This window comes from Megalops cyprinoides, chromosome 3 (assembly GCF_013368585.1).
Source record: "Megalops cyprinoides isolate fMegCyp1 chromosome 3, fMegCyp1.pri, whole genome shotgun sequence".
In the NCBI taxonomy this organism is placed as follows: Eukaryota; Metazoa; Chordata; class Actinopteri; order Elopiformes; family Megalopidae; genus Megalops; species Megalops cyprinoides.
This window is the reverse complement of record NC_050585.1, coordinates 35,175,177-35,202,347: the sequence shown is the minus strand read 5'-3', so window position 1 is coordinate 35,202,347 and position 27,171 is coordinate 35,175,177. Positions and strand designations below refer to the sequence as shown.

The window sequence follows — 27,171 nt, the reverse complement described above, 5'->3', positions numbered from 1 at the left end:
TTTAAAACGGATCCATCGGCACGCAAATCGCACCCGCCACTCTTGACTTTCCTAGTTAGCATTACTTCGAAGATAAAAAAAATTTAGCCACTCTTGGGTCGCTTCCGTTTCCGTTTGTTTTCCGAATACTTGTAGATAATCTTTTAAAATAACCAAGAAGAACTATGGAAAATTCTGGTACGTGTGGTGTTTAATAGTTGTTAAATGCAGGTAAACGATACCTTTGCTGTCACTAAGGTGGGAACATATCCGAGATTTTTTGTGTTCAATCTTTATTTCAATTAAAAATACAACACTTATAAATTTAAACTGACACAAGCCCAAAGAAAAAAATAGAATAATTCATTTTATTTGTCACTTAATAAAAACATGAACACAACCATGCATACAGTCTAACGGCCACAGATAGACACCAGATCCTCTTCCTAGAAGGCACAGGGGCCAGATGGAGGGCTTCCTTCTGGCCACAGAAACGGAGCCATATTAAATACAATATACAAAAAGAAGCATTTATCCATACGTTTTCAGTGAGTCCATACGCAAACCAGGGACCTCTCCATACAAAGGCTGAAATGAACAAAAAAATCTAATGTAAATGAACATCATTGTAGAATGGTGAAGAGGAATTCACGGATTTTACTGTCAACCTTTTTATCGTGGATGGAAAATTGTTCTCTTAGCATCCTTCATTTGCACAACACACCAATGAGGTATGACTCCTGATCAGTTTGAGGCCAAGGATACAGACCCGAAAGGATGAACAACACAAGGATTTGATCCAAAATGATAAAAATGTATCCCGTTTCAAAATCGCTAAATAATTAGAAAACGCTTGGGCTCCAGAGTCTGAGAGGGTTGTTTTCTACACAAGCAATGCATGTGTTTTGACTGATTTGATATTTTAAAGCAGGATTTTTCAGGATCGAGTGCTCATTTGAAGACCTGGGGCATTCAAACCCAAAAGCCTATCCATTAGACTCAAGCTCCTCTCACTCTCTATTTTGCCAATACCTGCTCACACAGGAGGCAGACCTACACACCTCAGTTGACTGTAAAAGACTACAAAAATATAAATATCAAGTTCTTCTCAACTTTCTTTTGGTATTCAGTGAAGAAAAAAACTTCAGTTTTGTTTTTTTCCTCATTAAATGCCTTGGACACATCCTCTGTGTCATGCTGACCTCCCCGAATATACACAATTTGACGAGCCTACAGACTGCCGATAGTCAAGTAACTGCTCCTCAACCAAGTAAACACGAGACCTCCTCTCTCCTCACCTCAAAAACGAATTATTTAAATCCCAATAACAGCATGGGAAATTAAGCGTGACCCAAGTCAGCTATGTTAACAGAAATGTGCTTCCATTGGAGAATGTGATGGGAAACGTGTGGGTTGCAGTAGATATGATTCAGAAATGTTCCTGTTAAAAGCATTCCTGTAAGAAATGCCCAACAGTGGACATTTGAGAGCAGAAACACACAGGTGATGAGACCTTCCCTTTAAACAGGGTAAACGACGACAGGTCAAGTAGTATCTCAGATTCTGCAAAACACAGTTTAATTATTAAACACACATCTTTAGCCTTCTCTAAAAGTACAAAATAACACAAAGGAATGCTTTACCCATGAGCCTCCCCGAGTTACTGCAAGAGGCTTGTGGGAGGAGACAGCCAAAACAACCAGCTTTCCTGTACATCATGAACGCCACCGGTCATCCATGGAAGGGTGTCGCTCAACTAAACAGCAGTTCTGCAAAGGCAAAACGTTTTTCCCTCCTCCCCTTGTCCTTCTGAAGCTGAGCTCCTCATTGGCCAACGATGAGCTCACGCAGGTACGACTGGGTGAGGCCTCGCAGTTCCTCCAGGGCGTAGTCTTCGGGCATTGGCAGCCGGCCGATGTGGGGTGCCAGGTGGCGCAGGGGGATGTGGACCTGGTCTGGAGCGGCATCCCCTCCCTGCTGCAAGCTCAGCACCACCCGCAAGATGTTGGCCACACGCTTTGCCATTTCTGCCCAGGAGGAGCAAAAACATCACAGGTCAGCCAGAGTAACACCCTTCAGAGTAGCCATTCAACATAGCAAATTTTAATTTTTTATTTATTTTTTTTAATTTGTGAGGCATAAGTAAAATGCTTAACTGATGAACGTTTGGAAAAACTGACAGAGACCTATAAAACTCGCATGAAGAGCTAAGTAGGAATGTAATTTAATATATTGAACCTCATATTTAAATGAAAATGGTGAAAGTGACGCAGCCAAACCACCTGACTGAGCCAGCCGGTCCTTGGCCTTGCTGCAAGGAATGAGCTCAATCCTGCTGCAGAGGGATGTCACCTCCGTGTGGAGCCGCTCCAGCTCGTACCCGGGACTTTCCATCTGCAAACAGAGACTCGCCGTCACATGCTGCTCCCTAGCACATCCTTACCAAACTGCTACACACTCACCAGTGCCCTATGGCAGCGTTTCTCAACCCTCTCCTGGAGGACCCCCTGCCTGCATGTTTTAGATCTCCCCCTGCCCCAACACGGCTGATTCAAATGATCAGTTTCTTATTAAGCAGCTTCAGGAGTTCATTACACGTTGATCATTTGAATCAGCTGTGTTGGAGCAGGGAGAGATCTAAAACATGCAGGGCAGGGGGTCCTCCAGGAGAGGGTTGAGAAACACTGCCCTATGGCATCCTACACAGCCCGAGGAAAACACTGAAAGATATTCTGTCAAGGGCCACTCCAAATTACACCTCGGATATCCCAAAACCCAACAACCCCCTGGTATTATACAACTTCAGAATACAGATACAAAGTGGTACCGTAACGTTTTATATACATCTTATATATACATGTTGTGTGTTATATACATCTTTTTACAGTTTATTATCATTGCTTCGGGTGAGCAAATTATGCCTTGTTTCCACTTGCACATATCCACGTTCAGCTAAATGCCCTTGTTGAAAACACTGTTTCCACTTTCAGGGTCAGGTGAGGTGTAGATAAAAAGGAAGTCACTATGTACAGTGGTGAAAAGAGGTGAAGAAAGGAGGGAGAACTTTCACACTGGGGTCTACCTTGAGCTGATTAGCTAAGCAACCTAAGCATCTGAAAATGCCAATTGGGGAAAAAGTAACTACTGGTTTTGTAATGTTTCTGAACACAAGGTGGAGAGATTTTCACAAGATAGATTTTCACTAGCTGCTACTAAGTGATCAGGTGACAGGTTTCAGCTGCACCGGTCACTAGTTGATTACCACCTTGAAAGAGGTGAGGTGTAAAGGGATAAACATCAGATGTCCTATTAGTGCTAACTGCACCTTGAGGTAATGTCATGACATGCTGTTGTACCGTGGACCATAAACCCAAGATGGTCGCACTTTATTGACATGTGTGGGCCTCGTCTGTACCTGTTGTATGGCCTGCAGGGTCTGGATGACATGGATGTAGTCCAGATAAACCCTGCCGGATGTGTCCCAGTCCTGGATCTGGACACAGCTCTCTGGGGATGACAGACCCTCCAGGAATTCCAGTAAGTAATCATGGTTCTCATTGATGATGCAATCTGTGAACAGGGTGAAACAGGAGGGACAGGCAGTTACTCACCGCACATCAATAACATCAGCCCCTGAGAGCCAGTCAACAGGTGATGACCTCAGATGAACATACAGTCTTGATGTTCAAGTGGCATGCTAGCAGTTAGGATATGCGAGGCATTTTCTCTGAAAAATCATCAGCATTTTGCCTTGTAATTCTTCAAAATATATACCCAAAGGAGCTTGGAATAATCATTTTTACCGTTATGTTATATTAACATAATTTTATATTTGCTAATAACCCAGGGAGGTCTTTGGAATGTGTTGATATAATGTTGGAATGGCACACTCCTGTCAGATCTTTTGTTTTTACATTTTTTTTGCCTGACACTGACTTCTATTCATGTATGCATGGTGGTTTCCGTGTTTGTTTAACGTTTTGTGTCACCTTTGTACTTCACCTGTGGAATTGCTCTGGATATTGTTACATATATATTAGTTACAAACAATATATATTGTTATATGTAGGTACTCATCTTGTATGTTTCTCTGGATAAAAGCATCTGCTATGAGATAAAATGTAAATGCAAAACATTTATGCCCTTTGAAAACAACACCTGCTCTGGTATTCAGCATTGGGTTACCTGAGGCCAGGTGCTGGATGACAAGTCTGTGACACTGGTTCCAGTGTCCCGCCTTGAAGAGGTGGAGTGCCTCTTTGTGCTTGTCGCCCTCTCGGTGGGCACGGGTAGCCTTTGCCTCGTGGATCCACTGCACTGGCACCTGCAGCTTCTCTGTCAGGAATTTTTCCCTCTCAGCAGAATCCTCCGTCTCCACCAGGGGGCAGTGCAGATCCAGCATCTCCCTAACTGCTCGCTCACGTTGCCTGAAATGACATTACTCACTCAAACTGACGGCTAAGCATTTGTCAAATCTGATACTCACTCACATTCCAGGCAGTGAAAAGCAGTTGGACAGGAGCAAAGGGATATCTGCATAGTGTCCGCAGGACCTACATTGAGTCAGGGATGTGCAACAGCACGAAGACAGCCATCTCCCACAAGCCGGCGCTCTCCAGCTGGGCGGCATAGCTGGTGTGCAGAAGGCCCTGGTGCTGGGGGGACAGGTGTGTGTAGTGGAGCGCCTGCAGCACGTTCCAGAGGTGCCAGCTAAGCCTGTAGTCCAGCCGGTTGCTGGTCACTGTGCAGGGGTCGAGCAGCTGCTGCAGGCTGTAGTGCCTATGGGAACACAACCAGACCATCGGTCAATCAAACTAAAGAGCACCGAAGTAAACACATATCAGACTCCTGATAACCCTGATGCCACCTATCTCATTAGGATGCCATACGTTTAACTCAAGATACGCAGCCATCAAACTGCACTTATCGCTTAAAGACTGGAATACGAGTGCACTTCCACTCCTCCTTGTGGTTAGAACAGGCAGAGGAGAGATGTTGAGCCCCCCCTGAACATACCTGTCGCTATATAATTTTAGCAGGTGGAAGCAGATGTCATAGAGTGGTCTCCTAGACTCCCCGTCCTCGTCCAGCTCCTCATACAAGTTGTCCATATAAGGGGGCAGTGGGGAGCAGGCGTATTTCTGGCTCTCGTCGGATCCCTGATAGATGGGAGGTGTCAGAGTAAGAAAGCATTAGGGTCAGCCCCAGTGATCTTCCACCATGCTGCATGATCAACTTAGCATTGTAACGCTTAAGTGCATCGTGGACCCAAGTCTACCAGAAGGGCACCTGGACTGTCCTACTGTTACATTGGAAGTGCAAGGCAATGAAAATATTTGCAAAGCCCATTCTGTGAATGCAACAACATACTGAGGAACTCTTTTGCCCTCTGCATCTCTCACCTGGAAAGCAGCTTCATATCTGGTGAGGGCATCCGCGACGGAGGCAGTGGGGGGGAGCATGTACCACAGGTGCACTGCTACACAGCGCTTCCAGTCCAGCTCAGAGCAGACGTTAATGCAGCCCTCTGATGTCTCCCACACCTGAGAGGAGGGGAGGGGAGAGGTCACAACACAAAATGACAAACATTACATTATTGGCATTTAGCAGATGCTCTTATCCAGACCGAATTGTAACCTTACATAGGTTACAATTTTTCACAATGCTACTCATTTATACAGCTGGATATTTACTGAGATAATTCTGGGTGAAGTACCTTGCTCAAGAGTACAACAGCAGTGCCCCAGTGGGGAATCAAACCTACAGCCTTTCAGTTACGAGTCCTACTCCTCAACACTATGCTACATTGCTGCCCCTATGCTATAGGCTCTGCCTGGGGAAGGGAGCTCCCTATCCCTGTCCCAGTGGGCATGAACGTGCGGCCGCGTCTGTGTGCGTACTTACCGGCTTCCCGGCCAACAGGGTGAAGATGCGCAGCCTCTCCTCCTGCACGAAGGAGTCGGTCTGCATCCTGTTCCAGTCCACCAGCTGCATGGCCAGCAGCTCGCGGCTGTAGTGGGAGCCCGCTGCCTGGGAGAGCAACAAGGAGAGCCGATGGTCCCCTGCCAGGGAGAAACGAGGACGTGTCACAACAGGCAGGCTGTGCCTCAGTCAGAGGAGAAATTAGCCACATCTGGGGGCAATTAACAGCTTTTAGGAGGAGGCTCTTCCTCTAGTAAACCTCCATAGGATTTCTCAGGTCCTTGCAAGGGTTTTGTTACGGACAGACAGACAGACAGAACCGGACTCACCGGACTTCTGCGCCAGCTTGCAGGCCTCGCTGACGCGGTGCCCCGTCAGGTAGCTGAAGATGGCGTCCACGTGGCTCTTGTGCTGAGACAGCGCCACCTCCTCCACGTCCTGCTCCACCCGGGGGGCGGCGCTGTGGGCCAGCCAGGCCGAGAAGCTCCTGCGGCGCTCCAGCTGCTGGGCGTAGCCGCCGGGAGGCTCGGCGTCCAGCTCCGGCTCGGCCAGCCGGCCCCACAGCGACGCGCACAGCGTCCACACCAGCCTCCAGTGCTTCACCGCGTCTGCGAGGCGCCCGGCGACCACGGAACACACACAGGGAAAGCTTCATTGCAGGGCCGCAAACAACACACTCAACACAATCCCTGAACAGAGATCAGCGCTGCCCAAGAGTATAATAAGCTTGAAATGCAAACTAGACAGTGGCTTTTGTCCTGGGATAATTTTTTATCCTCCGCTCATAATTCCTTGTAAGAGAGTAAGATGCAGCCTGAGAATATGCACTTTTAGTTTGGTATTGCGACAACATTTAAGTCTGACTATCACAACTTTTGTTCAAGGTGTACACAGACTAGGGCTAGTGCTTCAAATAGCTTCTCCTACCCACTAAACGCAGGGACCTTAGAGAGTTCACTGCACGCTCTAGTTGTTCTACCAGGTTAACGTTCTTGCTTAACTCAATTTTGGCTCTGTGCACACCTCTCTCTCAAAGCTGCCATTTATAATCGCTGGCTCTGCCTACCGTCCACTGCACCGTCCTTGTTGACCTCTGTAATCCAATCTGCGTACTCATGCAGGGCGTCGACCCCGATCGCGGGCTCAATGAAGGGGCATCCCTCCTCTGCGCTGATGACGCTGTACTTGAGCTCAATCTCCAGGGGTTGTCGGAAAAACCCCAGGCTCTCCTCTGACTCCCTGGGTTCCACACCCACAACCTGCTCCAGGTGGACTTTAAAGGGACTTTCTGAAATGCTAGGAGAGTAAGTAAAGAACACAGGCATTCAGCACAACCAGACGTGCAAATAAAGTATTACAGATATGAACACCAGCTGAATTACCACGTTTCCCCCAACAGTGAAGCACGAGACAATGTTTTTGTGACAACTGTGTCGACAGTGCTATACTTAAAAGGACCTAAGTGCACTTAAAACATGAACCTCCCTTCCTCTGTATTCTACTTTGTTGTTAAAACTAGCGAGCAGATACAGGCGGTGGTGGTATTGCTGGGCAGCACAAAGACATGACCAACACTGAATTTTCTGTACTGCCTTGAGAGTCGACAGCGAAACTGCTTCAGACTTACGCTTTGCTCTTGGCCGGCTTGGGCAGGAAGGCGAAGCCCAGGGCCTCCGCCTGCTTGTCCTGCGCCGCTCCCGCGGGGCCGCCGAGCTGCTCCCCGCAGTGGGCCAGCGCCCAGTTGGGCCCCCAGCCCGCGCGGAAGGACCGCCCCATGAACAGGGCCGCGTCCATCAGCAGCTTGCCTTTGCCCAGCGCCACCGAGCTCTCGAGCGGCACGAGGACCAACTGGCGCTGCGTTCCCACCGTGCGCACGGTCGTCTCGGGGGCCGGCGGGGGCAGCCGGAACGAGGGGCCCGGCGAGGGCCAGGGGGACAGGCGCAGGGGCTCCGGCATGGAGGTCCGGGGCAGCTTCTGGGGGATGCCTCCGAAAGGCGCTTCCGGGAGCTGAGAGAAGAGCCCTGCTCCGCTGCTGAACTTGGCCTGCAACAAGCCTCCGGCTGGGAAGAGAAGGCCACCCCCATATAAGCATCAGCTTTTCAGGTCCTTAACTGGGCCGTTGAGGACGACTGCCAAAACATCGCTTAGTTTATTATTTAGAAATACGCTCGGAGGTAATCCATCATGTACCTAAGGCATTTCTCCAAGTGCAGTGCAGCGCAATTCACTTCAGAGATTTCCCCAATTGAGGTAATCAAGTTTCGTTTTCACCGTTTTCTTCAAGGTTCAATTTTAACAAATGATTTTATCCATAACTCAAGTGGTAAAAGTGTTAATTCCTACTTCCTAAACACTGCTAATTTTGTAACAAACTGTTGTGTGTTTGTAACAAATGTGCGCTCAGATTTGAGCTGTACTGAGACGCGATTTCTCCACCAAACTCGCACAGCGTGGCTACGCTTACCCGATGGCCTCCCTTGTGATGCAGAAAGCACAACGCGGGGCGAACCCAAATCCTTTGAGTCATCCAGTCTCTGAGAGGGTAAACTGAAGCCTTGCTTCTGGAACAGGTCTCCCTCCTCGTCCTCCACAAACAGCGAGGACTTCATTATCTGCGCAGACAGACAAAGGCTTTTTCTGAGATGTGCAACAACCCACACGTTACAGACTAAGTGACCATTTGTGTGCCACGCTGATAAAATACCAGCCTTACATGGAGATACATTATGCATTAGTACTATATAAAAACATCTGATTGCTACATCATTTCCTGACCGTGACTGGGATTACACAGCGGTGCAAATGTTTTGTTCTGCTGGGGACAGGGGTGGGTAAATTGGCCAGTGTTTCTTTGTCTCACTGTTCTTAGGGACCCTGTGATACATCAGGCACCTGCACGTTACTCAGATGACGTCAGCAGAGTCGTGCCTATCCTCCAGTGAACATCCACTCCTCTACACTGCACCGTGTTTGTCCTGCAAAAACCGCCCGTTCATCTCACTTCAGCGTGCCCGATTGAGTGTAGGGGCTGTTGAACCCAAGTACCTGACTGACAATTCCAAAACAGGGCTGCATAAGAGAAACAAATCTGATTGCTAAAAAAAAAAGTGTATCTATGAAAGGAAGACCTATGAGGAGGAACTATTTCCCCGTGTCAGACGTGTTGGCTACCTGCAAGGTGTGAGGGTTGATGCCCTTGGAGGACGCGATGTGGCTGGAGGCAGAGATGGGGTCCTGCTCCACAGGCGTTTCGCCCGGGAGCGCCCTGTCCTCCACCGGGGCGCTCTCCCCGTCCTCATCTTCCAGCATGCTGTCGAGCGGCGGCTCCTGGGTGATGTCGGCCATGTCGCTGTCCACCTCCGACACCCGGCTCAGCAGGTCCAGGACAGCCGTGCTCTGCACACACACGGTGAACACACAGCGTTCAGGCCACCATCCACTGAGCAAAACACTCATATGGGAGACATCAGCATGAGATGCTATAGGTCAAAGTTCATCTCCCAGACCTCTCAGGTAAATAGTGTCATGGTAGCGCTGGACAATTTAGTCCAAATAATCTGATGTAGAAAAAATTACTAACAAGGATAACTATACTGACAGTCTGACAGAAAACAAATGAACTGTTTCATCTTTAATTAAAATTTTATTTTTGGCAAGTTGCATTGAATACAAGATGTCACAAAAATAAAAATACATTTCACATTAACAGACATTGCTGACTCATGCATTCAGAGCACTGATTGGCAGTGGTCTTATAAATGAAGACCGATACAAAAACTTGTAATCCTAAGAGAGGGGACTTCCTGCATGCTGTGTAAAGATGCTTTTACACTAAACACACTGATTTCCGCAAAGCACCATGGCTTTCTCAGCAGACCTCGGATGGCTTTTTCTCCCCCAACCCATTTGTTTTGTCCATTGCTTCTATCAGATAATGGCATGAAATATATATTCACCTGAACAAGAAAATGATAAAACTTCTGAGGGTGAACCGTTTGAAACAGTTCTTTAAAATAAATACAGAAGGGAAATTCAACATCTTAATTGCACTGTAACAATTAATTCTGAAGTTAATCAAAAAATTAATTCATTTTGGAAGCCAAAAACAATGACGACTTTACAAAAGCTGAATTTTCGGCACTGACAAGCAAAGCAGAAAAAGAATCGATCACAAAAATCCATCTCTAACAAGAAGTTAAGATTCCAGGACATATGGAGATTACAACTCTTTAAATGTTTTGATTTTTTTCCCCATATTACAGGTAGACCATACAATAGAACTGCAAGCATTATAACCTGCAGATTGCACTCACAATAATTAAGACATCTAGCTCACCTGTAGTGGCTAAGAGTGACTGAACTCTCATTTCATTGCATTTAACTGTGCAGAACCCAGGATTAGCATCATTCAATTGTGTGCTATTGCAACAAATGACTCAGCAAAGCTACCATCTCTTCTCCATCACACTGCTTTAAAGATTTACAGAGGAACACAAATCCTACAACTGAATATTGGCCTTCACATATTTTACACAATGTATCAAAATAAATTCATTATATGTATCCAGTTTAAGATTCCATAACATTTTTAATGGGAAAGAATATATCATTTCTGCACGGAATACTTAAGATTATTATATAAATATACTTCTTCCAAAAAGGCGTTACCAATATAATATATTTGAAACTATGCCCAGATCTCTGACTGAGACTTCTCTGACTGAGAGGTTTGTTATTATTACATATATACCCACAAAGCAGCCCTTCACACTTTGCTGTAACTCCTACATACCAGTCTTCAGCATCATTAGTTTTGATGCATTTGCATCTGACCCTTTTATCTTCACAAGAAAAAATCATATCAATTATTGTCATAATAACCCATGAACACTTAATTGATACTCCCAGAGGTTTTTTTTTTTTTTTGCTTTTTTGGATTACCAAATATAGTTGAGTCTGAGTTTATTGTTCCAATTGATGTTCTAAGGACACACTGATCACGCATTTCAAAATTAAATCCAGGGAAACCATTGGGGAGGATATTAACCCTTGACGCCCTGGACACTTGTGCTTTTCAGCTGTGCTAAATCTCCATGACCCTCAATAATGTTTGCAGCATACACACTGATTATCCAATGCTTGACCTCACCCCCCTCCCATCACCACAGCAATGAGACCCTGGGCACCGCAGGTATGGGGGAACCTGGGTGGCAACTCGTCCCGTGCCGGAACGGGGGTGACAGTGGTGCCCAGTGAGTTCAGCGAGGTCCTCCATCTACCTGTGCCTGTGGTGCTGGCTTGCCATTGACTGCCACCTGCTGCTGGGAGGGCGGAATCACTGCAGCTGTCTTGAGTTTCTTGATGTCCGTTTTGGCAGGGGGGATGACCTCCTCCTCCTCGTCAGAATCCTGGAGACCGTACTTGGAGAAGTGGGCCACCTGTGAAGAGGCACATAGCTCCATTATGTTTCTGGAAGTTTCATTTATTATTTAAGGAGCAGCACAGAGAACTGGAGTGCCTCCAAAAGAGAGCTTTGAATTTATGGTAGGTTGTTAATACGAGGTGTATAAAGTTAAAAACAATGTTGCATTTACAAACCCATCACAAATTCATAGCAAAAAAGAACGAACAATTTGGAGACGGAGAGGCTATTGCTGACATTGCAAGAGGCCAGAGTTCCATATAAATCTGGTCCCAGTGGAACAATGCCCATCTCACACATTCTAGTGGTTTCCATCAGTCCCGGTGTGTGTATTAAGGCCTCTCCTGCTGTCAGCAGTTACCACTGCTTTGTGCTAACATCATCTGGTTTCTTTGTAATATGTAGAGCAAGTCTGTATTTCCAAGCAAGTGAATATTCTAAACTACTCCAATGTTACAAATACGTCTGACTTGTTCCTCTGCAGAACTTTCCTACAGAACATTCTCTAACACTCAAACACACACACACACACAAAATAACCTGCACTTATACAATGTTATGCGAGTTACAGGTCTCTCATCCCTCTGACTCCATACCCCCCGTCCCCCCCAATAGCAGCATATTAATCAAGCTCATCTCTGCAGGAATCACTGCTGTGATGCGCCTGTTATGCTATGCTATGCTGAATAATGTACAGTGTAAACACCTCCAAATCTAACATGATTAATGACTATTTTTGGAATATGACTGCAGGCCATACCTCAAACACCCACGAACCGGTCTCCGGCCTGTATTCCAGGAATCGGGCCCCCTGTTTCCGGGAGGCGTTCTCTAACCGCCCCTCGTAGTTCATTTCTGCCAGCCGCTCCGGGCTCTTGATTTGGCTGCAGGTGGTTTTGTCATTGGGCCACACTCCATCCAACGTCACCTCCGCTCGCCTGTAGGAGAAGAGGGTAGGAGTAAATTACACATAAAGCAGCAGAGACAGAACAGCAATCAATCAGCAACCTAACACCAGAGCCCACAATATGGTTCATTACTGCAGACATTTACCCATAACGCCACACTGCTGAACAACACAATCTGCTTGCACAACTCAGACCTGCTCATCAAATATCAAAGCTAGTCTAATTCCAATCACAGGGGAGGCAGACACTCTCAACAGTTACCTTCAGAAAAACGTTTGTGTTTCAAATGAATACTCAAAGTTGACCAAGACAGATTTCGGATGCAGTTCTTTGGCATTACGTTTTAGGTGTCATTTACCTGTTGAGACCTTCTCCCACTGGGGGCTTGGCCTTGTCATCGGGGTAAACGATGACCTCCTTCCGGCGAAAATGCACAATCTCATCCAGGTTCAGGTTAGTCAGATTCACCTCCCCAGGGAAGAAAATAGAACCATAGCCTGTATACCAAGCAGAAGAGAGAGACACATTTACAATTCCAGTCAGTGTTGAGTTACAGCTTGCTTTTCTTTTGACAATACTGACAAGAAAATTGTTGAAAAACTGTTGCTAAATCAGAGATTTAAAATTTAAGAAATACATCTAAAAGACAAATTTATTAAATTATTGTTGTACATTTATATAGATTCTTGTAAATGTGCCCATGATATAATAAAAGAATGTCACTAAGTATGCTGAAGTTTGATTAAAAAAAAAGCTCACATATATAAACAAAAAAATCCCCCTTTTCCTCTCCAAGTTATTTGATGAGTGCATGTGAGGTTTCAATAACAGCATTCCATTAATGTTGCAAAAGATTCACTGCCATGACAGGCCCTTACCCTTCCTGCCCACTGTGAAATTCTCCACCAAACACTCTCCACTCTCGTTGACCATCTTGCCTAGTTCGTCCATCGATGGTATAGTGTAGTACCCCACACGACTCAGGACGATACCTGTTGGGAGACAGATCACGTCAACTACTACTACTCTTATACAAAAATTCATTGTTAAAACTGCTGCAGACGATATCAAGGGTTGGTTTACTGCCAATATTTTTGAATCATATACACATCCAATAGCCCATTTTTGCCATCAGCAGTGCAGAGACTACCAAATTGGCTAGTTTTCATTACAAGCGCGCACAGCTGAATCAAACAGTGGTTTAATTCAATGACAAATATTCATTTCCCTTGTCAAACACGGACATTCGTATGACCCCTCAAAGTAAAGAAACATGGCTAAAGACAATGTGTGTTCCTTTAAGGTTCTCTACAAATAACACACAATCCTGACAGCACTGTCTGTGCTCCCCACCACAGTGCGGAGGTCAGAGGTCAGAGGTCAGAGGTCGCCGGGCTCCACTCACCAGCAGGGTGCTGAGGCAGCTGGGCGTCCTGCTCCTGCTCCTCCTGCACAGAGTCGTCACCCAGGGAGATGTCCTCGCTGCTGGCCTCCAGGCCGTTGCGGGCGCTGCTGCTGCTGCGAACGTTCAGCTCGCTGATGGTGTCCTGCAGGGCCTGGCTCTGCTTGCCCTCCAGCGTGTGGGGGATGGGCTTGGCGATGGGGTTGGTGTAGAACTTGGTCACCTCCTCCAGGTCCTCCTCTGCCTTCTCTGACTCCGCCTCTCCTTCCTGTGACCTCGTCTCCTCCAAGCTGGGGGAAATGCAAGGGGGAAAGGGCGGTTAGGAAGGGGAGGACATGACCTTCCAGCTGGTACCAACCCTCACAGCCATGAACTGTTCTGCACAAACCTTTCTATATACAACCAAAACTACTGAACTAATTCAGAGTGTGCAACATGAAACACAGAGGAGTCAGGTGTCACTTAACGAAATAAAATACACTCCAGTAACTAACAGACGTTCAGGATATACATTTCATACTAGCAGAAGTAATCATTAGATAATTAATTTCTTTATGAGCAGAACTAAGTTGAGCAAATAAGACCAACACACTAATTGACAGCAAAGTGCTAGAATCAAGCCTGAATGTTAGGCCTATTTATATGAGGACATACTCAACCAACTCCTTTTACACTAAGATGAGAGACAGGGAAAAGAGGTCATGTATCAGGAAGGAACTTCCCTTCTGGGAAAGCCATGTATGTGTTTCTGCATGAATGTCCACCCTCAGTAACCTGGGCTTAACATCATAGTCCCCACTGAACAATACAGACAATGCCTAGAATGTGTGGCACAAACAAGCTCACGCCCATATGAAATGCAATTGTGAAAAAGGGTTCATAAGAATGAGATCATACTGGTTAACCAGGTTTCTTGTTATTACAGTGCACTGCCCGCATATCCTGAATAAGAAATTAAGAAAAGACATGTAAAATGTACAAGTATGAGAGGCTGGTAAGCGTCAGTCTCACCTCAGCCCATTCTCTGGGTACTCAGCTGGGGAAGCCAGGTCCTCAGCCTCCCGGTTCACAGGAGAGTACAGGCTGCTGCCGTTCAGGTTCTTCAGCACCAGCTTCTTTATGCTCTTCCTACAACCAAACACACAAAAATGTCACATAGTCCAAGACAGAAGACTGAAAAAGGTGGGCATGCCCGAGTTCATTATCATTACAACATCCATGTATATTTGCACAGCCATTTCACACTTATTTTACAAAGTGAAACACTGACTCCTTCACTGATCTTGCACTTCACCTTCAGTTCAGTACAGAGCGCAGTTGAGAAAAACAATGTAGTCTGTACCTGGGCATGAAGGAGCCGTTGGTCAAGGAGGGCTCATCATCATCCAGTCCATCAAAGAGCTGGGACTTGGAGGAGCCTGAGGAGGTCAGGGCTTTGGGCCGTACCCGCGTGGCAGGGCGCGGGGTCAGCTTGTAGTGGGTCGGGGTGGTCAGAGCCTTCTGGGCTGCTGGGTTAGTGGGTTTAAGACGCTGTAAGGAGAGGGAGATATAAAATTAGAATGAACAGTCAAAGAAAATAACATTTACAGAGGTGGCCACGGACGGTCACGAACAGTCTTGTTACAATCTTGAACAAATGCGTATGTGAAACCTTCTCACCTCTTCTTTCTTCTTTGGATCAGACAGTGGGTTCCTGAAGAGGGGGGAGTCGCCGAAGGGCGAGTAGGCCAGGGCGTTGATCTGCTGTTGCAGCACAGCATGCTGGGCAGCTGCAGCGTTGGGGTCGGTCAGGGCTGAAATGCAGGCACAGGTGCACACCATCATGAGAATGCCGTGACACCGATAATGAACTACAGTATGTGCACGTGAAGCAAACTCCCCTTTGATCTACAATATGTCCATACTAAACTGCACTCTAATATACTACTAGCTTTGAAGGTTTGCTATGAATACAGGAGGTAAACCTTTTTTTCTAAGCAGTTAAGCTGTAAAAGCAGGGAAAATGCCTGGTTGCACATGGTTGGACATTAGTCTGTCTGCAGCTCAGTGCTCTTGTTGTAACACAAGCAGAACGCCCGTACTTACCAACAGGCTGCTGTGGTGCCCCGAAACCCAGGCTGCTCGTTCCAGTGCTAAACCCTGGAGCCCCAAAAGCACCCACAGTGCCCAGCGTGGACCCCAGCTTGTTCTGGTTGTTCCCAAACAGAGATGTCTGTCCAGTTCCCACAGCTACAAACAGAAATAAACACATGAAGAGATTATTTTAAGAGTCAATCATATTCCTCCTCCTTTTCAAGCACTGAACACAAAGCTGCAACAGATGATTAAAACAAACTACCCAACCGCCTTTCCCATAATCGGGAATTATGAACAGAGAATTTCATGTGAACCCTGTGTAACTTCCGAATCTTTCCAAGTGATTTATATCCAATATAATAAACTAATCTGCAAAGACATTTCAAACATGCAGGTTAAGCAATTTGCATTATCTATCAATGATCATTTGATTGACCGCGTACATAAGTGTGTGACTTCCCTTGCTGTGCTGAGAATGCATGTTGACAGGGTGGCTCCTACACGTACCTGTTCCAAAGCCTGTTCCGAGACCAGTTCCTAACCCTCCAGCTGCAGTTTTGTTACCAAACAGGCTTCCACCTGCTGTATTAGCACCAAACCCTACACAGGCCACCCAAGACACAACAGTAAAAATCTGAACCATGATACACAAATCATCTAGACACATGCAAGTTGACAAAACTGATCAAATGGTTGATTTCGCACTGGTGACTGTGCTGACACTATGAAACTTGGTCGGGCTGAAAACAAAATAATTTTTCAAACATGAGGAGCTGGATTCAAGTATAAATGTACCTCCAGCCACCCTTTCACATTTCACTCCCAATTCCAAGGCCCATGACATGGGGCTTCCCCATACCAATCCTAAGACGAATACTGACCAAAGTTGGAAGTATTGGTGTTAGTCCCCAGGGTAAGGGTAGGCTTAGTCCCAAACAGACCAGTACCAGTCCCAAAGGAAGGAGCGCTGGTGGTGGTGGTACCAAATCCAGCCGTCTTGTTGCCAAACAGATTCTACAGAACATGAAAGTTTAAGAGAATAATTTCATTCATACAGTAATCACTCTTCTGAAGTCAAAGAACAACTAAAATAATAAAATTTTTCAGATGAGGACCAATGCACTTTGTTAAGAGTAATTTTCACCCTGGCGGATGAGGCGGGTACCTGTGTGCCAGCGGTGCCAAAGCCGGTGTTGGTCTGCCCGAACAGCCCCGTGCCCGTCCCAAAGGCGGTGACCGTACTGGTGTTGGCCGTGTTGCCAAACAGACCGCCCGCCTGGGATGCCGCTGTGTTCCCAAACAGACCCTGCAAGAATAGAGGAGAGGGAGTCTGTTTAGCAGGGCCAGCTTTCACGACTCAGAGATCTGTGGAAAACTGATGGATTATAGACTAGAAGAGCACACTTAAATGACATCAGCATTTTGTACTTTACTTATCAAGAGATGAGTCTGACACACACAGACACAGACACACAACCAGCTCTAACACATTTCTCAGTAACTGAGAGGTGAGGTCCCTTGAACAGCTTCCATAACTGTTCTTTACAAGGACCCCTGGCCTGAAGCATGTAAATGACCAGGGTTACATGGACCAGTCAAAAATACTGAACAAGCATTCCCCAAGTCACATTTTTGATGACCCCCCTCCCCACCCCCACTGGCTATACTGCAACACCACAAGTTATAAGTACTCTGAAGCAGCGCCACTCTCACAGCTAGAGCTCTCACCATGCTGCTGGTGTTAGGCTGGCCCATAGTGTTCGTGTTGCCAAAGGAAAAGCCGGTGTTCTGGGTGGTGGTGGCCTGGCCAAATGGCTTGCTGAACAGGCTGGTGGCCTGCTGAGGCTGCTGAGGCTGCTGGCCGAACAGGCTGCCCGTCGCCGCCCCAAACGCACCAGTGCCTGCGGAGAGAGAACAACATCAATCCATGTTCGACATGTGGTTTTTATACAGAGTCACACTCAACCGCACAAACTCGGAAAACGAAAGAGCCAACTCTGATGTTGTCTACAAGGCTGAATGTGAACTTGTGTTTGCTTCGGTCTAAGCACTGTATCAGCCCTTTCATATGTTTAACTGAGCATGAAGATGAAAAACTCAATCACTGAATCTTTTAAGCCATTTCTCTGAACTCTCAGATAAAGCCCTTTGTGGTCCTGAAGCTGTATCTAAAAAAAAAAAAAATCTTTCTGCGAAGTAGAGGAGAGTTAAGTATTATCCCTGCGCAAATAACATTGTGTACATTTGGATTATGAAATCCGGGTCATTCATAAGGTACTCACTGGTTCCAAAGGTGGTTTTGTTCTGGCCAAAGGAGAAGCCCGTGTTTGTGGCCGAGGAGCCAAACAGCCCGGTGGCTGTGCTTGGTGTGGCTGCAGCAGCGCCGCCGAACAGCACACCTGTGCCTGCAGCCATAGGATTGGAGGGGCCTTTTCTGCCTGCTTGGTAATCCTCCAGCCTCAGCTCCTGAGAAATGCAGGGAAGGTACACAAGTTGATGAGCCACTTTCCAGCCAGGTTGCGTGCTTCTCTGACTACTCAGTGACAGCAATACAAACTATCAAGAAAAAGTAATGAACTGCATTTGATTGTGGTGAATTTTTACAACTGAATTGTCACAAAGTGCTTAACATAGTGGACTTTCCAGAGGGAATGGAAAAAAAGGGAATCCAGCCCAATTAGGAGAAAACAAACATTTCATGACTCCAAGGAAAGGCAGTTGAGAGAATGAGAAAACCATGGGAAAGGAAAGAAATTTGCAGACTTCACTTTACTGACTCCTCATCCAGACAAAATTCAGAATGCATAAACCATTAAGATCAGCATGAACCATTAAGATAAGCAGGGCCAATCCTTGTTCTTTGAGACTCAACTGTCAATTCACAGATGGAAACCTTGAAAATTCATGAACAGTCTGTAAAAAGCCTGTTTAGCGTTTTGAAATCATACCTCCAAAGACTTGTTCTCATACTCTTTCATGGCTGTGATGCACTGGTGTTTGGTGTTGATACTGGTGGTCACGCCTCCTTTCACCATTGTGTCACTTCCTGTGGGGGGCTGGAGGAGATGATGCATGTTTCTGCATTAAATATCACGGTCAAATGAAGAGCAACGCAGAAAACAAAATGCCTGTTCAGTTAAAAGCAATGTGTCGTATTGACTGGGAGGAAAGTAACACAAGAAGAAAATATATACAAAAAATGCCAAGTTTCACCACTCCACAAACATCACAGCGGGGATACAAACATACATTGAACTTTATAGTTGTTCCCGGCTGCGTGGCTGTAAATCCAGAGGAGCCGAACAGTGACCCCGACGTTCCTCCAAAGGGGTTGGAATTGGTGTTCGTTGTCCCAAACAACCCTCCACTGCTAGTACTGGTGCCAAATGCTGAAAAAAGTATTATATAGTAAGTACATACAAGGCAACTTCTTTAAAGAACGAGCACTCTTACAAACATACTCATCAAATTTAAGCTTGAATGCTTGTATGTTGGCTGGGAGAATTACTGTTTGACAAATAACCCCAGTTTCTGGTTGGACATACCAAACACATTTCAAGTTTCCATGTCAGCAGCTCTTAATCACCAATTGGCAAGTCTGGTATATGTAACCAGGACTATTCTGTTCCACTCTACCGTTGTAACAAGGGGTTTGCAATTGGTTTGTTGTTTTCTAATGAAAATCAACCTCAGACAAAAACTTCAGTGACCAGGACTCTAAATGGCAATTTTCGTTGTACCATTACAGACAGCATCCCATTACATGTGCATCTCTCAGTTCTTTTGAAAAAGCCATAGGCAAGGCAAGGGATAAATGATTAATTCAGTTTTATATGTAGCCCTATCACTAACACTTTGAAGATTTCTTGCATTACAAGGAGATCATTTAATGCAAGTTTTGGAACAAGACCCTCCAACTCGGTCTTCAAAATCTGTTGGATCTTTCGATCAGTATGTTATTCCACTGACATTGGCTTCAAGATGAGGGATAATTCACTTGCACAGACGTGACTACACAATTAACTGCAAATTTATGACAAGGTGGTATTTTTCCCCACAACCATTTATGAACCATCTATTTATCTAGGCAATTTGCTACTCTGAGGCACCCCCTTTTGTAAGGGTACACCAACTGCTTCCTCCTATTGTAATGATTTGAATATCTAAAAACGCAAAGCATCTCAGTATCTCAGACAAATGGCAAGGATGCTCGCTATAGACATCGTGCATAAGAAGTCCTGCAAGACCTTACATTTTAATTCATTTTCTGACAATTTTTTTACCTGAGGCATCTAATGGGGCACTTCAAAATAAATGAACCATTTATCAGCGATTATTAAATCTGATCAGTGATGGACTATCCAGCTACATTAAACGGTTCCTCTGCTTTGACCGAAAAATTTCATACATGCTCTCACAAAAAACAACCTGAACACAATTCTAACAAGCTGCAGTTCACACAGTCTTACTCTGTGTGCATTCTCATTGTTAAAAAAAAAAAAACACTGAAACCACCAATGAAACAGAAGACTTACTGCCAAAAGAGGCGGGCTTGTTGGCACCAAAGGCATTGTTCTGCTGTGAGAACAATCCGCCCCCTCCAGTGTTGGTGCTGCCGAACAGGCTGTTGGAGGTGCCGCTGGGAGCGCCAAACCCGAATCCAGTGCTAGTCGAGGACGTCACAGGCTGGTTGAAGGTGTTCGACCCAAAGAGGCCGCCTGTTGTGAGGCAACAAACAGAAGATAACAGAGCTTGAGTATTTATGCACCAATCAGCAAAAGCCTGAAGAAAGCTTTCATTCATGACACAATTTAACATACCCCACAGCATGTATCTACTTCCACCCTATTCATAAAACATGTAAGAGCAGTTCGTTCACAATGAGGAAACCATACGTCTAGCTACTGCAGGTTATTTAACAAAATTGTTTACCCTTTACTCATCTGAAAGGGGTCTAGCCACTTGCACCTGCTTACTTGCTATACTGACCTTATGACAGTAATTCAGAGACATAAGACACTTAAGACACGTATTCATTATTTGAATCTCAGGAACACGCTTATCACCTCTATGAAGAGCAGCGTACATCCGCTAAGAAATTATTTTATTAATATCACTGTTCTAGGCAAGCCAGGTGTAGGCAGTTTAATTGTCAAGTAACACTAACACTGGCAGTACACAGACCACCAAACAAAAATATAGCATTACCATCCCCAACCTGTCTTTATGAATCAGTTTTGCTATTGATTTCTGTTCTTTAATTACTTGCTATTCATGTAACTGATATCATCAGTGACACACAATCCAGGAAGTAGTAATTTATCAGCTGATTCTTCCAATGTGCACAAGATCATATCCCTTTTTGTTGAAAATAGCAGGGTGATCTGTATCAAGGGACATCCACACTTGTATACGTACATGGATTACCATTTCGCTAGTTAGATATACTAGCTAGCCAGTTAAACAGAACTTTCCATCTAGTGACATTGACAGATCTCTGCATTAACAAAATGCTCAAATACATACTACAAATAGTATCAACAGCCATTTAAGTGTCAAAATTCTTCCAAGCCTGTGACTTCTGGATGAAGTCCTTCTATATGGCCTGGGAGACTGGCCTATTATTGATAAAGTCTCAAGAACCTGCAACATTGATGTTTGTGTTTCAGCCCATGTTTGTCTCCTCTGAGGGTTTACTGTCACCACCACTTTTGGGAAAGTAAAGCATTATAAGTGTAATCAGAGACATGTGTGTGGATCTACTAACACCACATACCTGACATTTCATACCTCTGGGCAAAACTCACAGACTCTTTGTATGTAACACCTTGAATACTTTGTGATCTTTATCCCATTTTTTTCATTGTAAATCGATCGCGCAGTATTAATACCAGAACCTACACTACGACAGGAGGTATACAATTACCTGTCCTAGTCATAAAACAGTTGCTTTGCCTCTATGTATGCTTTACCCCGAGTAATGCCGAGTTACACCAACAAACCATTACACAAACAAATCACACGCTATCAGGAGTTGCCACCATACTGGCAAATGATCTCCAACAGACATTCACTTCATCAGACCCACTAAGTTCTGCTAAATATATGGCAGTGAATGCATAACTCATGCTGCATGTATTACTCTAAAGGCTTAAAGAAGCAGGACTAGACTTCCTGACATCCCCAAGGTATTTGTTGATTTCTACTCTTCTGTGAGGGCAGTCCCACAGGAACTTTCTTACATTACCCACCATTCTGCTGCCCATTTATTTTCTGTTTTTCAGCAACAGATCAAATTATGTGCTGTCAAACTGTCCAACAGTATCGCCGAAAAAGGACAAGCAGCTTTCTTCTAGCTTTTGACTCAGCTGTTATTCCAGCTAAAACAAGGAAAGGCCCCTTCATTTTATCCTAAAACAAGAATCTTTTACACATTCTGAGAGTCACAAGGGCTTTTTGCAAGATCCTGTGCAGATATAACATCTTTAATAATCTTTTGGTATACTTCTAATAAGCAAAGGTAGAGGTTAAAGAATAAAACTGATCATATATCATATTTCAACCAGTAAATAATGACAGTATTACCTTCAGTTTTTAGATACTGTGCATGCACCTCACTAAAGTAATGAGAAAGAATACCAGTAAAGATGGCAAGAAGGTGCAGAAATATTCTAAGGGAACATTGATGCTGTTGTTTACTGCTAGAGCTATGTTAAAAGCTGTCACTGCAAAATAATATCAGCTTTAATTACCACTTTGGTTTAAATATGGGACAGGATTTAGGATGAGGCTGGGTTAGTATTCAGTGTACAGACAGCAGTACTTCCCTTCTTGCTTTGCAAACAAGAACATAGCAAAGACTTAACAAGGCCTTCTAACTGTATCAGACAAATGAAATGTAGACAACTTAGCACGCTGGTTCTCAACAGAGAGGTCAACTGAGTGACCACTACACCTTTTGGCAATGGCAGGTGGGAACAACAGGGGCAAAAGCGACAAGGACAATGGCAAACCTGGCTTGTTCTGTGTGGCACCGAAGAGTCCACCAGTGTTATTAGTTGCTCCAAATGCAGAGGCTCCAAAGCCACCTGTGGTTCCAAAACTAGTATCTGCAAGTGAAGCACAACATGTTCCAACTACTATGCAGGATGACAGCCAATTTCTATTCATTCCAAATACCACATTTAATACAGAGGCGCTATTCTTCATTCAGTTAAACACATGCATCAACATTTTTGCACCTGTGCCAATAGTTAAGACCCCAAGGCTTCCCTAACAAATTTAACAGAATCACTCCCAAAAAAGAGAATGAAAGAAATAGAGCACAAACATAATTCATAATATGTAGAGATAAGGAGGCAGCTGGGCAACTACCCAGGTGCCTTCACCTAAAAAAACTGTACAAGCAAATTGTCTTGCTCTAACTTAACAGCAGTTTAAGGATTTCATCAGAATTCCAGTAGCAGCTAGATGCAACTGGTGTTTGCAGGAAGCCATCGAGCTGTTGCTTCTGAGAGCAAGCACTCCAAGCCAACAGCCCACAGAAAAAGTAAGCATTTAGCAGACATTCCCACAGCTGAGCACAGGTTCGGACAGACAGCCCAGTCAGTCACTCATCTGAAAGCAGACTTACTCTGTTGCCCAAATGTGGATGAAGTGCCAAATCCCCCAGTGCCACCCCCAAAGGGAGCGCCAAAAGATTTGTTGAACATCTTCAGTGTTCGCTCTCAGGACTGCATACGTCTGTTAAAAGAAGGTCATAGAAAGTTAAAAACTTCAAATGATTTCAGAAAGCAGGACATTCTGACAGCTAATTCAATAAAAGTCATCATCGTACCCCTGACATCACTGTGTTGCGTTAGCTAGCAAATTATTTTATATTCAAGCAATAACTGGGCTGGATATTTGGTAATTTACAAGCATGAATGTAACAAACTTCATACAATGGATATTTGAATTACGGAGGGATGAATAAAAGGTAATTTACGGTTTTCAGCATACTCTAGCAAAACAACAAAGCACACAAACTAATAAACATCAGGTTGTAACGTGCTTCAGAAATCATATCAAGTTTAAATACCCCCATCGGCTTAATACGGCTACTGTCTGGTAGATTATGCCTGTACCGCTTGCGGGATCACTAACGGAAAAGGTTAATTACGGTCAACGATCTGAGACTCCAGGCTAACTGAAATGAGTTCCGTGGTGCCAAAGCTCGGGACAGTATCACTGGCTAAGTCAGTGATAACTTAGTCCAACGAGGATTGGAGAGACTGCTGATGTTCTTTTCGACTTGATACAATTTAAGCAAAAACAAGTCACTCATATGGCTAGCTACCCTACTAGCCTAGCTAACGTTTACAATTAAGAACAAGCTACAAGCGCGGAGTGCGCTAACGTTGCGGATAGTTAGCAATCTACACCGCAGTGTTGGTTTGCTGCTACTTAACTTGGCTTTATCACGACCATTGTAAAGTCATCAGTTTCTATAATCATATTTACTGAAGAATTTAATGAACTAACGTATCTGGTTATTATGTTTTGCTTTAAACCCGCATAGACGTTCAACCATTAGTCCGAGTTAGCCTACCAGTATTACAAACCGGAAATAGCTAGCCAGTGTTTTGTGAGATACATGTAGACACAAGCCGTATCTAACGTTAACGTTAGCAAGCTTACCCGTTAAATAGTCTCATGGTATTTAAATCTAAGCTAAACCTAACGTTAGCTAGATAGTGTCATCTAAAAAAGTAAGAGATTCGGTAGACGATTTGACATATCATTAGCTCGCTAACGCTATCCGGCTAGCCAGCTCTGAAGAGGCGCCAGAATGCACGCATGCGGCCTTGTTGGAGATCGGCGCTTACCATAAGTAACACAAAACAAGTACATACAGCTAGCTGGGCATCTCAGAACGCATCCATTTCCTTCGATATCAAAACAAATAACTATCAGTATGTCTTACTCATCAACTGGTGCCACGCTAGAACAAACCGGACAAAACCGGTTTAGATAAAAACAAGTCTTCGCCGAAGACTATAACGTTAACTAACGGCGAGCATGATCTTAGCCAACGCTGCTTGCTCAAGGCTAACAGTTTGCAAACAGCTAGCATGCTATGTACAATCATCTGCTATTCTAAGTGCACGTGCGAGCAGTGTTAATATTGTCTTAACAATTTACCTACCTAGAGAAAATAAACCAAATACATGGAGCTGTCGGATCAAGATAACTAAATTTGGAAAACTACCCGGGACTTCCAAGCTAACGTTAGCCAAAACAGTCAACCACTACAGATCGTTTAAACTTGCCAGCAAAAGGGCAGAGTAAGGTTGTCGGCATAACTAGTGATGTAGACACGTTGGTTGCAGCTGGACGATTTAAATTTCCACAATTCGTGATGCTATGCAGCGAAAGTGTAAGACTTCGTAACATAGGATAGCTACTGGCAGGCGAATAAACATGTTTGACCCAGCATACGGAACCTCAACCACACTCGCTAGGCAGCTAACCTGCTAGCATGCTAACACGCGAACCAGCGAACTGGACACCCAGCACGTCGAACAACTTAATGTGAAACTCACCGTAGTTGATGTTATGGTGGTGGCTTTCTGATTTTTGCCCACTCAAAAACAATCCGTTAACAGGGCAGCAAAATGCCTGAACCACAGTATCCAATGTCAACTCAATTCTTGGTATTTGTTCGTTTCTTGCCCGCAGCGAAGCGAGGACGGAAACTGCGTAATTTACTTTAGCTTTTCAGGCCAAGAGCGAAAGCTCTGAAGCGTGATCACGCAACCTTGCTAATACGTCAATAGGAAATCTCAAGGCAACGATTGGATAAATCTACCTTCAATCACAAGAACCTCTCCGCCTTCGCAAGGCGGCCAAATTATCGCCGAGGCCATGTTTTAGGTTATGTGTGTAATGTGTGTGCTTTAGTTTTGGTCACATTTTTAGGTTTCTGAGTGGATTTCATAAGCGTGGTCTTTTTGGCCTTAAAGTGCCGCACAACAGCCTGTCAGTGGCGCATAATTATGACATGTTAACCTAGTACATGGCTCACGTAGTTAGATATACCCTGCAAATATCTTTGTCACGACTTGCTGCTCAGTGGGTGAGTCATGATGAGTCACACCTCATGTACACAGAGGCACAATATTTCTTTGTGGGGGTTATACAAACTTATTCAACTTTCTCCTCAACCTCTCTCAGGTACAAAAACAACACAGGGATGAGATGACAGCACTAGATTACATTAAAGATGCTGAGCATACACTGTCATCCAAAGCAATATACATTACATTACGTTTATTCATGTGGCAGACGGTTTTATCCAAAGCGACTCACAAGCAAGGTACAATACAACACAAGCGAAAAACCATACAGAGTCAACAATATTAGAAGTGTTTGCATTACAAGTTCCAAAGGTTGGCAGGCAAGGTACCAATTAGCAGGTAAAGCTAGCGAAGACAGAGAGGGACTCAACAGAACAGATGAGGTGCGGAAGTTCATTCCACCACCGGGGGACAACGGTAGAGAAAGTCCTGAATGGTGATGTGGGAATTTGCATTAGTGGCTTGATTGTAGTACTATTGTGTGTACTTATTATTTATTATTAAAGCACAATGTGACAGACATGGTCTGTCATTTTCTGTATGTACTCTTGATCATGTGACCTGATAACCCATTCTTCTGTACTGTCTTCTGTACTTAATAAAACTTAAAAATATTTTTACTTACTAGCCATGTCTCCCTTGCAAAAAGAGATTCTATATCTCAGTGGGGTCTTCCCAGTGAAATAACATCAAAAAAAAAAAATGAAAGAACATTAACACAATTGAAACTTCCAGGAAATGTCCTTGGGCCTATGAAATGAGCAACTTTGACTCAAAACATGGATATTGATTGTCAAACCATTACAATGAATCCCAACTGCTCCCCAATAAACAAGGAGTTCATTAAATCTATATTTGCTATAATAACATGATCTATTAGCTCAACTGACATACAACGAGGTGATACATGATTGCGGAAGCTGTAGCTGCAGGTCACTGTTGCAGAGTTTAGAGAGAAAGAGCGAGTGCATTTTCAAATGGGACTCCAAGGTTCTTGACACTTTTGGAGGGGGGGGGGGGGGGGGGGGGGGTCACATTGTGTTTTCAAAAGAGGGGACGAGGTCTTGAATGACCTGACCAGAGCATAAAACATATCCATCCTACAGAAGTTCAGTTTCAGTTTAGAGTAAATGAGGAAAGTGAAAGGAAAATGAAAGAAATGAAAGGAAACATGAACATTCTTGGTGAGGCCTGTGTTTAAGAAGGAAAAATGGAAAGATTTCAGCCTCACCTACATTATTAGGGAATGGATTTCTTACTGTACTTTCTCTAACAAAGATATCCAGCCAGTTAGGTGCCTTCCTCAAAGGTCCAGTAGCAGTGCACCACCCAGAATTTTAACCT

At 44.7% G+C, this 27,171-nt stretch overlaps 1 protein-coding gene across 1 annotated transcript; it reads right to left on the bottom strand.

Moving 5' to 3' along the window:
• Positions 1-333: 333 nt before the first annotated feature.
• nup98 (nucleoporin 98 and 96 precursor) lies at positions 334-25,469 on the bottom strand. Its single transcript, XM_036523531.1, has 33 exons — positions 25,294-25,469; positions 23,343-23,452; positions 22,723-22,818; positions 20,245-20,427; positions 18,959-19,098; positions 18,658-18,765; positions 17,992-18,175; positions 17,438-17,610; positions 16,875-17,015; positions 16,591-16,723; positions 16,217-16,309; positions 15,719-15,862; positions 15,293-15,426; positions 14,976-15,163; positions 14,645-14,761; positions 13,637-13,923; positions 13,110-13,223; positions 12,590-12,728; positions 12,084-12,261; positions 11,181-11,339; positions 9,073-9,297; positions 8,366-8,513; positions 7,529-7,961; positions 6,968-7,197; positions 6,231-6,509; positions 5,884-6,041; positions 5,382-5,522; positions 4,996-5,138; positions 4,537-4,758; positions 4,165-4,406; positions 3,395-3,549; positions 2,262-2,373; positions 334-2,006 (listed from the first exon to the last, which is right to left on the bottom strand). Exons 2-33 carry the CDS (start codon positions 23,419-23,421, stop codon positions 1,804-1,806), a joined length of 5,481 nt encoding a protein of 1,826 aa, XP_036379424.1. The 5' UTR covers positions 23,422-23,452; positions 25,294-25,469; the 3' UTR covers positions 334-1,803.
• Positions 25,470-27,171: the final 1,702 nt, after the last annotated feature.

Excerpts from the sequence above, each read along its gene's own strand:
- nup98 (XM_036523531.1), bottom strand. The coding sequence starts at position 23,421 with ATGTTCAACAAATCTTTTGGCGCTCCCTTTGGGGGTGGCACTGGGGGA. Across the intron at positions 15,427-15,718 it reads GGCACCACAGCAGCCTGTTG|CCCTGACCGACCCCAACGCT; the intron begins GTAAGTACGGGC and ends CCTGCATTTCAG. Across the intron at positions 6,510-6,967 it reads CAAGGACGGTGCAGTGGACG|ACGCGGTGAAGCACTGGAGG; the intron begins GTAGGCAGAGCC and ends GGCGCCTCGCAG.